The sequence below is a fragment of the Lepidochelys olivacea genome, assembly GCF_965140295.1.
Source record: "Lepidochelys olivacea isolate rLepOli2 genome assembly, chromosome: 7".
Classification (NCBI taxonomy): Eukaryota; Metazoa; Chordata; order Testudines; family Cheloniidae; genus Lepidochelys; species Lepidochelys olivacea.
The window spans coordinates 5561559-5576034 of record NC_140417.1 but is presented as its reverse complement, the minus strand read 5'-3'; the positions used below and the strand labels follow the sequence as shown (position 1 = coordinate 5576034).

Genomic DNA, 14476 nt, shown 5'->3' with positions numbered 1-14476 from the left:
TTCTAAACTACAAAAGGAGGACAAAGTTTACAAATATGCAGCAGAGGATACCTTGTGAGGAAGAGAAAAATAGACAGTATTGTTTTAAATGGACATATTTGTAATTGTTACATACCATATGTAGAATACCAAATAACCTCCTGTTTGTTTTAATTATTCACTGAATTCCAGAGACTAAGGAAAGACCTCATCCTTTTGCATTTGGAAACTTACATCCACTAATTTTTATGTGTATTATCAATGGGATGTATCCACTGATCACTTTGTATGTGAGAAGTCTCTCTTCAGTTTTGTAATTGTTTTCATAGCCTGCATCAGTATCAGTTTTCTAATGCTCTTAGTAATTTGTGCAGTGATTGTAATTGATTTGAATATTAAAGTTACATTCAAGGATAATTACATGTATGTGATTTTTTAGGATGACCTATAACTCTCCCCCAGAAAACAGTAAAAGCAGATGAAGATACAATGTAATATAGCTGTCACATTACATATTCTAAGTGGTGTACACATGGAGAAGCTTGTGAAGAAAAACAAGACGATGGAGTGATAGCTACTGACTGATGCAGATTATGAATGTCCCCCAAACAGTTTCCCATTCAGGACTTGATGGAAATATCCCATTGCCTACCCCACATTCCCAAAAGCTTTGTATGGCTTAATTGGATTGGTTCCTACCTGCTTCTCAATGACTGAGAGTATATAGTTTTTCAGTACATTATTGAAATAGATGAGACTGGAATGCATTACAATTATCCAGCCTGATTCTGATCTCAGACCAGTGTATGTCAGGAGCGACTCCCTGCAAGATAATAGAGTCACTCCACTGTAATGTGCTCAGAAACAGGGCCATCAGCCTCAGATTAGATACCTGCCCTGAGTAATGGATGTCTCAGAAAATTACTTTTTTTTTTTTTTTTTGGTAAATCTCAGAATGAGACTCTATGCCCATTAGAGTCCAGGTCACCTGTGTAATTAATTCCTTTAAAAATATTCCTGGCTGTTGAATACTAATCTGTCACTCAAATAGCTTTTCCTTTATATTTGTTCCCCTACTTTTTCATTCCTTGAGATGGACCCAGACTTATATTTAGAATGTGCATGTTATTTAGGATTTTGAAAGAAAATGAAGTTCATCTGCAGAGTCAAATGTGACTGATGCTTATAATTAATTATTAACAAACAGCTCAGTACATACTGTGCATACTTATTACATCCAAAAAACTATGTTAAAAGAACATTGCGGTTGCAAAGTCAAGCACCCAAAAGTCAGGAAATGCCAGAATTAAGACTGCTCTTGTCCCCTCTGCCCTGTCTTCTGCTCCCTTTACTCCTGTCCCCCAGTCATGGCTCTCTTTCCAATCCCTGCTCCCTCTCCCCTTCCTCTTTTTCTCCCATCTGCATTTGAGTCAGGTAGCTCCCGCCTTCTCTGCCACACTGTCTGGGTGGGGGCCTGCATTGAGAGAAAGGAGAGACAGGCTCCCTGCTTTCAGTTCCTGTGCCCGGTACCACAGAGGCCAGGAGTCAGAGGAAACAATTACAGGGAAAATCCAGCACAGCCTTGGCTAGAGCCTGCTCAATTGCTCTGTGAGGATAAGCCCAAGTTCAGTGTGGTCAGCATGCAGGAGCTGAGGGGGGACAGAGCATACTTAGTGCAGAAGGAATCTATATAAGATTCTAGGATTGTCACCGGGTGTCACTCTGAAGCCCAGAATGTCTGTTGAGTCTGTGTGAAGCAATGGAAAGCGCAACAAGCTTAGCTGAGAACAATTTTGTCTAGGTTATCACCAACTTGAATCATCCCTGGGATTGGCAGTCTGTTACTCTCCCATTTTAAGTTCTCAGGCATTTTGCCTTTACAAACTACACGTGTACATTGTACAGCTACAGTAAGGTATGTATCTATTCTATGCCACAAGTCTTAGACCACTCAGAGATAGCTCAACCAATCACAAACCCTAACTCTACAGCAAGCAACAATTTCATTGGCTGCATGAAGGAAACGGCACAGATGGTGGATTACTTTGTGCCTCTGTGTGACACGGCACAGGCTTTCAGACACTGGCACAAGTCCACGTAGACAATTTCAGACAATTTAGCTGTCAATCACTCACAAGTCTCTACTGAGTAGGTGCAAACTGAGATTTTTCAGAGGCTTATAGCTTGGTCCAATGTGGGCATATCTTCAAAGGAGTGACAAAAAGCACAACCCTGACCCCAGGCAGTGCTAGAGCGTCTCAATGAAATGGCTGTACGAATTTTTTTAACATGGAAAAACAATGTATTTTTCCAAAACATTGTTCTCAGAAGCAATTGAACCAGTAGTGCTGAAACTTTTCAAAAAAGTTCAACCTTAGGCAGACGCCTTGCATGGAAAATTTCAACCTAAATGGTTAAAATTTGGTAGAGTAATAAGTCACTGAAAACAGGGGCTTATAATGGAAACTTTACTGATAGGCATCACTACCTGCATTGTCTTTAACATTATCAACAGACTGGTGGCAGAGGGAACTGAAATCTTCCGTTATTGGAAATATTGAATCCCAATAATGCTTGATTTCTTACTGTTCTGTCCTTTTCAAGAAAATATAAGCTTCGATTAAAGTGATGTTTATTGAGAACCTAACACCCAAACATGTATATTTGTACAAATAATTTATACTATCTAATGATTTCTGGGTTGTCACGGTAATAAAGATTGCTTTTTCATACTATTTAAAACCTTTAATTACCAAAATATATGCTATGTAATTTTCTTGTTCCTGCAAGGAATTAAAATATTGAATTTGTTCTATTGATACTATACTTTACTTTAAATTAGGCTCAATGCAATTTGATTCCCTGGCAGTGCTCCTATTGTCTATTTCAGGGTTTCTGTCCTTTTTTTAAAATTTCGAGTGACACAGCTTTTCCCCATTTTTCCTATAGAATTTATTTTAAAACCCTGAAAAAAGAAAAAAGCAGCTCCCTGAAGCATGAAGTTTAAAGGCGGGAGTAATCACAGAATGAACAAATGTCAATTCAAGAGTGAGAGTGAAGTTTAAAAGGGGTGGGGGTTTTTGTTCAAGGTCAGGCTGGGATCAGGGACAAGAACAAAGGTGAAGACTGAAATCATGATCATCTTCTACCTGCAGGAGCAGGAAAAAAATGCATTATAGAAATGGCACTAGGAGTGCCTGTCCCCGGTGATTAGAGGAAATAACTGACAATTGCTCTATGTATCTCTAGTGATGTGAACAGGAGGCCTCTTAGATTGCTTCATCGCTGTTCAGAACATTCTAGAGTTGTAGAATAATGGTCTTTGGGAGGATCAGCATCTCAGGGATCAAAGGTAGCCATACATCTGGATAGATCTTCCTGGATACTACATTCCTCTGCAACATCAACCTGCAGCTGAAAGGTGTGTTACAGGCTTTTCACTGCCAGTATTTCACCGTTATATGGGCTACATGGACTTGTGCCATAAAGGATACTGGTTTGCACTTTTAACTTTCATACTGGGAAGTAAACTCAAATGATATAGGCCCTTGAATGAGGTCTGGCTATGCCTGCTTTTTCTTCCTTTGTAGATTCTGCCTCTTGGGCTCTCTGTTTTGATGATATTTTGCCATTGTACAGAGCAGGGATTTTAATGTCTTCCCTCCACTTGTCTTCCTATGTCTGCCTTCTTTTGGAACCAGTAGATGGTTAGGGGGAGCAACTAGGCCTGAAGGTGAAAAGAACGGAGACTAACTGGCCACCTGATTGCTGACGTTCTTTTGCTTCTTTGTGCCTTACCACTCCACTAACTCCTTCAGGTAGAGATGTTTTAAATTACTGTCTCTCAAAATCACTTCTCTTTTCCACTGGGCTTAGTGACTGAGGCATTACTTCCATTTTCTCCCTCTCACTTGGAGAGGTGGCAGATTCTCCACAATTGACTAGGAGATGTGTTTCTGGCTGAAATGGGAAGGGAAGGGTTACTCGGTGTTGATTTGTGCCACCCAGGTTATCTCTGTAATAGAAATTGGTCTCTCCAACCTGTAGAGAAGATTAAGAACTAGTTTGTTTTCTTTGAGGAAACCTCTTCAGGAATTCTCTGTTGCCAGCATCCAAACACTCCCAATCAATCTCATTGCATGTACAAATTATTAATTTTATTATTTATTTATATTATGGTAGTGCCTAGGAACTCTGGTCTTGGACCAGAGCCCATTGTGGTAGGCGCTGCACAAACACAGAACATAAAGACAGTCTGTGCCCCAAGGAGCTGGACAGATGGATAGAGACAGGCAGGGAAGTACAAGTACTCAGTGAGATAACCAAGAGGGTCAATAATTGTCTGCATAATTTTGTAATGGTTACTATGCTCCCAACCATGCTGTGTAAATGGACAGGACAGTTAAAAGTTGCATTTAATGATATTTCCAAGAGAAAAAATCTCAGCAAGTTACTAGAACTTCTCTGAAATTTTCATGTGTATTCATTATTAAGATACCCAGCAAGATGTGATGCTCCAATGACACTTCATAACAATATTCAGCACCAACAGCTGGTTACATCTTTAAAACACCGTGCAAATGGACGGCTTAATATTTAGAACACCCATATGAGTAATGGAAATTATCCTTGTTTTACAGATGGAAAAACTGTGAACAACAACTTTAGCCACAGAAGCCTATTAAATTTAACCCCTGGACTCCATTACAATTGGTTAAATAGAACACAGTGAATTAATACTAAACTGTTACCCGTGACTGCATCACGGATTTTGAATGAATTTTGGAAGCAATATGGCAGTGATATTCTTAACAGTAAAATATCATGCAAAAACAAACTACATGGTATTCTGAGATTTTAGTATGATTTTTCCACTCTCCTTGTGTAAGTTATTTTCTGTGGTGATTGGAGTTGGTCAAAAAATGTGAATTATTTTCCACAACAAAATTGAAACCAAAATTTTTCATTTTGTTCAGATTTTTTCCTGTGGAATATTCAGATTTCTGATTAAGCAACTTGAAATAAAAAAGTACTTAATTCAAATAAAATCAAATGGAATCAAAGCAAAAAATGTTTGGATTTCGCTTTTTTTTTTAAGGGATTTCCCCTCCTTCTCCCTCACCTTTTCCAGTAAATGTTTTGCCCTCCAGTGTGAAAAGAGGAAAAGGAGAGACAAAAACCCCAAACCCAAAACACTTGCATTTTTATTTCATTAGATGGGAATTGAAACTAATATTTTTTTTATTTTAAAACAATTTGTCAAAATGTTGGAAATTCTGAATGTTGCAAAAAAGTTGAATAGCTCAAAATAGACATTTTTTTTAAGAAAAATTTTTCAGCCAGCACTAAAAAGACATTAATGCTACCTTCCCATTTTTCTTCTTTCATTACTTTTATTCTAGATATTTCCTTTAATAGGTACATCCCTTCTATATTGGCAATTTATAGTATTTTGCTTTTATTTACCTTGTGTTTTTATTATGCATGTAAAACTATGAGTCATTGTAGAAACAGTTCTGAACCAAATAGCCTGGATCCCTCCCCCCGCCAGCCTCAATGAACTTTAGGGCATTTGAAATCCAGAGCTAAATTTTTTCCCTTAAGCTCCTCTCTAATTTAATTGTTCTCCGTAGCCTTATGTTTCACAACTCACCCTAGTATATCTTTTTTCTCCTCTACAATCTTTGGAGGGAAGAATTCTATATGTTAATAAGGAGACAAGACACAAGTGGGTTCCCATAAAAGCTTGCACATTCACAGAACCAATTAAATGAGAGTGTAGCGTGAGGCTCAAACATGCAGAGATTATCTGAATAAACAGACCAAAGTGCATCTCACGATTCATGATGCATTCAAGTGCAAATGAAACCCAGGAAGAAAAGGATCCTAAAAGACTGATTTATTATGAAGTGGTTATTTAATAGCCATTGATTTTTATTCTGACCTCACAAGAATCAATCTTTGTAGAGAAACAACCACAGCTATGGTGCACTGAAGCAGCAGCTACAAAATGCTGTTAGCTTAAATAGGGGGATAAACTAAGACCCAGTATGGAACTGTGCACCTGAGTATGGGGAACTCAGCATGGAGGACAGTGTGATGCTGCAGAACCAGCCCCAGAAACATTCCACAAATAATGTGACAAAACCCCATCCCAGGGAGCAAAATATTTCTAGCTGACTACACAGTAGCTTAGGCCCCTGTCGCATTCTCAACACATCTACAGCAAATAATGGTCTAAAATTTAGATGTAGATGTAGCTGCTAAATCATCAAACAAGGTGTCTTCAGGGTTAAACTTGGATTCCAAGGCATCATTTTAGTGGCCTGTTAGGGTCACTCTAAGGGGATCTGTATTGCTCCTAGAGATTTATTTTCTCCCTCTGCTTTTCCGCCTGCCTACTTCTTCCTGGCCTCAGCAGTCTCTCCTTCCCAGAGCATCCATTCACCACTACCCCACCTTCCACCAGTAGCTTCACACTAAGGACCCAATCCTGAAAACACTTACAACACAATTGAAAAGTCTCATTGAAGTCAACGGGCATAATGTACCACACATACTCACAGGATTGAGACCAAATTATATTTATATGGGCCATGTGTTTCCATCATCCCTATTCTCATGGTCCCAAATGATTAAATCAACATTAAAGTATCAGAGTCAAGAGCTGCACAAGGAAGTGGAACACTCATCAATTCTCCAACAAGACAACAAACACAAGCACCAAAAATCTAACAGGAAAAAGACAGATTTGAGGACACTGAAAATTTCCACTTACAATTAGAGGCCCCCTGTTGTTTTCACGATATTTGTTCTGGAAGAAAATGTAAACAACAGTGGCTGCCAAGGAATAGAGGAAAGCAAAGACCGCGATAGTGACGAAGAATTCTGCAGAAGAAGAGAAGTCCCCTATTAGCGAGAGCGTTTCTCGTCGTTTGCCTTCGCAGGTGGGAGCATCAAAATTCACCTGATGCAACCTAAAAAATCCAAGACAGGAGAGGTGAATTGAAAAGGCCTAGGCATTTGTTACCTACTAGTGACATGGTTACATCCGAGCTGTATTTTCATTGCTTTAAATGCTGACATATATAAGTCTCAATCCTATAAACACTTGTGTGTGTAAGCAGTCCCATTGATTGAGTTCAGTGGAGCTTTTCACACGCTTAAGGTTACTCATATGTGAACATAAGAATGGCCATATTGGGTCAGACCAAAGGTCCTTCCAGCCCAGTATCCTGTCTGCCGACAGTGGCCAAGGTCAGGTGCCCCAGAGGGAGTGAACCTAACAGGTAATGATCTAGTGATCTCTCTCCTGCCATCCGTCTCCACCCTCTGGCAATCGGAGGCTACGGACACCATTCCTAGGGACACCATATGTGGAAGTGTTTGCAGGATTGGGAACGGAATCACATAAATTAAAGCCTTTAAATCAACTGCATCATAAACAAATATTAGCTTTAAGTAAGAATATTTCAACATTTTTGCACAAACATCTGAGATAATGGTGAAGTCCTATGGGGAAAAGTAAAATTTACTCTTGTTCATCTAAGCAATAAAACCCAGATTTTTCACTTTTGCAATCATTAAGGAGAGGAAACATTACAAAACTGGGTGACTCTTGATTTCTTGAGAACAATTAATTCAGCACAAAAATTGCTTGCAATCTAATCCAGAATGAAAGACAAAGACCGTGCAGTTTGCTGGTTTAATAAATCATTCAAGCAAGCTCAGGTCTTGAGTTCAGCTCTGTAAATTGCATAGTGGATCTTTCACTCATGACTGTGTGATATGTGGCATTTTAACATAAAAGGCTTTTAAAATGGGGACACCATTCCTAGGGACACCATATGCAGCAGAAAATCTGTGTGTGTGAGAGAGTGCACAAACCAGTCACTACTGACTCAGCTCTAAATTGCACCAGCATTTCCCATGAAGAGATTGTCCCCTCTGTTCAGCCAATACCACCTGCCTCGAATCATGCCATGGAAAGATGTTTGCAAGCCCAGGAAGAAGCACATTGTGAGCCAACACTCCCCCTGGCTTGATGCATTGGGTTCTGTTATCCAACACTGGCATGAACAGAGGTTAAGGTTGGGACTGTGTGTGGGGGGGGTTATTTTTAATATTACCGCTTCCCAACAAAGGCCAGTTAAAAGATCTCCCCATGGTTTGGGAAGCCAATCAATCTCCCCTCGCCATTCCGCTCCAAAATCATCTGTGTCACAGCCGATCTGGAACACTGGAAAGTGTCAACTGGCACTCAACTCCGAACACTTACGTAGCTGTAGCTCTATTCCCATCACCGCCCCGTGGCAAGGACTCAGGCACCAAGTATTTGAAGAGATTCCATTAAGCAGAAAATCCAGTCCTTGATGCCGCTGTGCAGGGGCCGCTCTGACTGGCTGACAGGGGCTGTGCTGAATGTCAGACAGACTTCTAGCTTTCCCAGCCTGCCTCAGGAAAGCCAAAGAGCCCCCTTTCTTGCAGCATGAAAAGGTGACCCTATGATATGATATACTCCAGAATACTCTCCCCCAAAGAACTCCACACATAGGGCTAGCCCACAGCAAAGAAGAAACAGACTAACAAGGCACTATGGTGTGAGTAGCTCATGGAATGGAATGTAGCCCAATGTAAAGAGAAATGGTAAGAGATGCCTCGACTTTAATGGTCCCAGACTGCAAGTCACCACCACAACAACTGGGTTTAGACAGAAACCGAATCCCGTTAACTCAGTGTCTTATAGTAACTTGGAAATCAAACAGCATTAGAATGCAGGAACAGAGCACCAGGCAGAAGTAATGCTGCACGAAGAGCTGGCACAACCATGGCTGTATGCCCTAGTCTGTTACATAGGAAGGGGGCTCTGGGGTAATAGATATTGGGCGGTTAGGAAAGCTAATCTAATGAACACAACCGAAGAGCAGATTAAGGAGGGCACAGCAGAGGTGCAGATACAATTCTGAGGGTCTAGGAAAGGTGGAGGGGACAGAGCTATTACAGAGGTACCAGCAATTTCCAAAAGCGGTTATGATCTGAAACTAAGAAAGGGCTGAGCCTCTGGGAGACATTCCTTAGCATTGCGGGTAATTAACGTGTGGAACTGAGTGTCAAAGGTAACAGCAGTCATGAATATATTTGTAACTAAAGAGAATTAGGCCCTTAGAGGAAAACAAGGGATCCAAAGTAGAACTCTCCCACGGCAGATTAATGGACATTAGTGGATTGCATGGCTTTTTCCTCTTGTAAGCCAAACAAAACCTAACTACATGCACAGAAGGAACACTCTCATTGGCTGATGCATAAAGATATTTACTTGCTGCAGACATATTCTTCACTGAGCTCCTGCTGCTATAACCTTGGGATGGCTAAAATAATTCATTTGTCTCCTTAGATTGCAGCATTCTGGAGATATACAGTAACAGACGCTCTTGTCCCCCATCAGCCAACAAAGTCTGATTAAAACTGAATATATAAGAGAGATACTGAACATATTCAGACAGTTTTCTGACTTGCTTTTAAAGCTTCCTGTCTCTATTATGCAAACATTTTTCATCAAGGCTTATGGTCTTCCCCTGGAAAAATAAAGCATCTCCTAGTGCCTGTCTCTGGGATTTTGCAAGTCCTGGAGACAAAAGGTTTTGTTTTTTTAAAACATAACCAGGGTTAGAATGTTCCCAAGGTGGCCTGGCCATGCACAGAAAAATAATCTCCAGCCAGCAACCAGCAATAAACACGTCCCTTGCACACCTTTGCTTATGTACCGTACCTATCCAGAAGGCACACTGGAAATAAAGACTTGATTCAAAGCCTATTCGAATCAACAGGAATCTTTGCATTGATCTCAGTGGGCTCTGGATCAGCTATTAAGCATGACCATCCTCTCATTCCACAAGCAGGGTACATTTGTTAAACGTGCTAGGCTGACATTCTTAGAGGGGAAATCCTTTATTTATCCATAGAACAGGAACAGCACAGTAGCTGCTCTCCAAGCTTCCTTGATGGTATTTTGCCAATGTATCTTAATTGTGATCTACTCAGGGGAACCACTACTAGGAATAGTTCAGTCTCCAATGCCCATTTGGTCCTCAGCCCCTCTGACCCTGACAGCAAAGTTGCCAGTTATTTATCTAAGCTCAGTTTCCTGAATGCTTGTCTAGGACTTTATGGGTCTGAAATACTGCAGGAAATATTGTTATATCTCAAATATGACTCTGAAGCAACTGTGGTGATGTTTTAATGACAACCACTGAGGGAGTTTGATGCATATATTTACCAGCTGGGCAGAGCGAAGGCTTTGTCCTCTAATGGTGAAGAATGAAATTATTAAGAGACTGGCTTTGCTCTGAGGATCGGAGCCATCTGGGTAGTTTTTATGCTAACACCTGTTAAACAGACTTGCAAAGACACAAGACCATGACTTGTAAATTTCACTTCAGCCCCAGCATTAGCTTTTTAAGCATCATGGAACTGTGCTTTATTAAACCATGAAGAAAAAGAAAGAATGAAGAGGTAATATTAGCAGTCTGCTGACATTTTATCATTTTAAAATATGTATCCAGCTCTTTCTTTTCCTCTTGCAGTCCCGAAATAACATTTTGAGGCAATTAACCTGGGTAGCAAACAGCTGACCAAAGGTAAAGTAACTAAAGGACATGATTCTCACCACATTTAAGGATCAGTCCTGCAAAGTTTCCTCCAGTGCATCTCAAGCTGGGTGCCTGATCCTCAGCTGGTGCGAATCAATTTCACGTCATTGAAGTCTGACGATCTGGCCCTGAGTCTCTCAAAATGATTTTTGCAAGCCTGATGGGATTTTTGAAAACTAATTGATATAATTTCTCTTTTATACCCCCCATTAACCCTTACTGTGTCCTTTGATCTGACCCATGATAGGCCTGAAGCTTTTGTTTTAAATTTCTAATCCCTGCATCTCTCTGGCAGTACCTTCCTGGCCAAGTGTCTTACAGAGATACTGGATACACTGTGATCACACCAGCCTTCTTTCATTACCTTATTTTTACTCATGAGCTTCTATGTTTAGATTTTCCGAGCCCCTAAGAGAGCCTGCAGTAATTGGTGCCACTTGTGGCCACTTAACCTCAGCCCAAACCAGCAATCTATAGATCAGCTGTGCAGAAGGGCTCAAAAATAGACCATGACTCAGTCCTAGCAGGAGGAAGATAGATAATCCTCACATATAGGTGGTTAGGCAGGATTATTACCATTGCAGGATTTGTTCTGGATGTTCAAAATAAAAAAAAAAGAGTCCTACAAAAAATGGAAACTAGGTCAAATTACAAAGTATGAATATAAACAATTAACACAAGTATGTAGGGACAAAATTAGAAAGGCCACGGCACAAACTAGATCAAACTATCTAAAGATATAAAAGGTAACAAGTAAACATTCTACAAATACATTAGAAGCAAAAGGAAGACCAAGGACGGGGCAGGCCCATTACTCAATAAGGGGGGGAAACAATAACAGAAAATGGGGAAATGGCAGAGGTGCTTAATGACTTCATTTTGGTTTTCACCAAGAAGGTTGGTAGTGCCTGGACGTCTAACGTAGTTCATGCCAGTGAAAATGAGGTAGGATCAGAAGAGGCTAAAATAGGGAAAGGACAAGTTAAAAATTACTTGGACAAGTTTGGACCTGATGAAATGCATCCTGAAATACTCAAGGAGCTGACTGAGGAGATATCTGAGCCATTAGCTATTATCTTTGAAAAGTCATGGAAGACGGGAGAGATTCCAGAAGATTGGAAAGGGACAAATATAGTGCAAATCTATAAAAAGGGAAATAAGGACAACCCAGGGAATTAGACCAGTCAGCTTAACTTCTGTACCCAGAAAGATAATGGCGCAAATAATTAAGCAATCAATTTGTAAACATCTAGAAGATAATAAGCTGATAAGTAACAGTGAGCATGGATTTGTCAAAAATAAATCATGTCAAACCAACCTGATAGCTTTCTTTGACAGGGTAACAAGCCCTTGTGGATAAGGGGGAAGTGGTAGACGTGGTATATCTTGATTTTAGTAAAGCTTTTGATACTGTCCTGCTTGACCATCTCATAAATAAACTAGGGAAATGCAACCTAGATGGAGCTACTATAAGGTGGGTGCATAACTGGTTGGAAAACCATTCCCAGAGAGTAGTTATCAGTGGTTCACAGTCATGCTGGAAGGGTATAACGATTGGGGTCCCGGAGGCATCGGTTCTGGGTCTGGTTCTGTTCAATATCTTCATCAATGATTTAGATAATGGCATAGAGAGTACACTTATAAAGTTTGAGGACAATACCAAGCTGGGAGGGGTCGTGAGTGCCTTGGAGAATAGGATTAAAATGCAAAATGATCTGGACAAACTGGAGAAATAGTCTGAAGTAAATAGGATGAAATTCAATAAGGACAAATGCAAAGTACTCCACTTCGGATGAAACGATCAGCTGCACACATACAAAATACGGAATGACTGCCTAGGAAAGAGTACTGCAGAAAGGGATCTGGGGGTCATAGTGGACCACAAGCTAAATATAAGTCAACAGTGTAACACTTGCAAAAAAAGCAATCATCATTCTGGAATGTATTAGCAGGAGTGTTGTAAGCAAGGCATGAGAAGTAATTCTTCCACTCTATTCTGCTCTGATTAGGCCTCAACTGAAGTATTGTGTCCAGTTCTGGGCACCACATTTCAGGAAGGATGTGGACAAATTCAAGAGAGTCCAGAGAAGACCAACAAAAATGACAGAAGGTCTAGAAAACATGACCTATGAGGGGAGATTGAAAAAATTGGGTTTGTTTAGTCTGGAGAAGAGAAGACTGAGAGGGGACATGATCACAGTTTTCAGTATGTAAAAGGTTGTTACAAGGAGGAGGAAGAAAAAAAATTGTTTTTCTTAAACTCTGAGGATAGGACAAGAAGCAATGGGCTTAAATTGCAGCCAGGAAGGTTTAGGTTGGACATTAGGAAAAACTTCCTAACTGTCAGGGTGGTTAAGCACTGGAATTGCCTAGGGAGGTTGTGGAATCTCCGTCACTGGAGATTTTTAAGAGCAGGTTAAACAAACACCTGTCAGGAATGGTCTAGATAATTAGTCCTGCCACGAGTGCAGGGCACTGGTCTAGATGACCTCTCGAGGTCCCTCCCAGTTCTATGATTCTATTATTCTATATTTGTTAAATTGGAACAGGGCCCAGGTGAAAAATAAAGAGTTGGGGTTATCAACCAGGATCACCCTCTACCCACCCCTTAATGATATTTTCTTGTGTTAGGCTGGGAGCTCCAAACTCTTCTCTAATGTCCTACCACTGCTGGATGCCTGATTCAGCTTTTCTGGGGATAACATTGCTTCTCAGTGACTCACAAAGACATTTTGTCCATCTCTTCCTTTTGCTTTTGCTGCGTCTCTGCCTGCCCTTCTATTTTCTATTCATCCCCCATTGCTTCTGATCTCCGGTCTCTCTACCCAGCCCACCTCTCCCTCTTCTCATCAGTCTTCTCCCTCAGTTCTTCCTCCACTCAACCTCCCCTTTCTGCTTTTTCTAACAACCTCTTGCACCTTACCCTCTCTTGTAACTCTCTTGTTCCCATCTCCTAAGTCCAAGGAGCAGCTCACTGGCAGCACCACCAACATTCAGTGCTACCTGTCCTAGTAAGTCAATGTGCCAAGGCCACAAAGTCAAGTTCAACCTGGCATGAATTTTACTTGCAAACATTAGTATAAGCAGCTGTGAACTGCCCTCTTTTCTTCTATGACATACTTGCGTTTGTTGACTGCTGCTAAATATGTGTCTGACAGGGAAAACATCACTGCATGTGACTTGTTGCTCATACATCTATAGAACAACACTGGATGGAGAAAGGAGGTGGCTGAGAGAGGCTGTAGGGGAAAAGAATGGCGCAGTAACATTTCTCCTTTTCTCTTTCTATCCTTGGAGTCCGTAATTTCTGTAATTCATTTCTTCTTTCTGCTCCAGCAGCGCTAGCAAAGTCCAGTGAAACACTCGGCACACATCAAACTCAATGAAGGCAGAGATGCCGATAAAAGACACAGCCCCCAGTTCTGTCTTGCGAAGTCCCAGCAACCTCCCAATAAATTCCTTCCACCCAACGTTGCAAATTCACGTGAGCAATTGTTTTCAGGCAGAGGATGGGTCTGAACTGAAACGCCAGATCAAAACACCCCTAAACGTTGGTGTAACGAAGTTCTGATTCGTACCTGAACTTAGCATCCAGGCTCCATTTCTAAATGCACTGAACTGAAAGCCCAGCTCCAACAGCTCCTGAAACTTTGAGGCTTGGACCCATCTTTCTTTCCAGCTGTTGCTAAGTATCCTCCCCTGTAGTTCCTATGCAGGAAAATCTCCAGCTGTCTTCAACAGTTTTGCTCAGAGGATGAGGCCCATAAGTGTGCCGTGTGGAGTAAGAGAACCAGAAAAAACCCAGTTTCAAAGCCTGCCTGTGATGAAGCAATGACAAATTTCAGATG

General features: G+C 40.9%; 1 protein-coding gene across 4 annotated transcripts in view; it reads right to left on the bottom strand.

Annotated features, from left to right (window-relative positions):
* SYNPR (synaptoporin) overlaps positions 1-14476 on the bottom strand; it is a 178850-nt gene that overhangs the window by 11485 nt on the left and 152889 nt on the right. For all 4 annotated transcript variants that reach the window (XM_084634418.1, XM_084634416.1, XM_084634417.1 and 1 more), the window contains one exon: positions 6758-6956. In XM_084634418.1, the coding sequence (XP_084490544.1) occupies positions 6758-6956 (199 nt within the window). The remainder of the gene's footprint in view (positions 1-6757; positions 6957-14476) is intronic.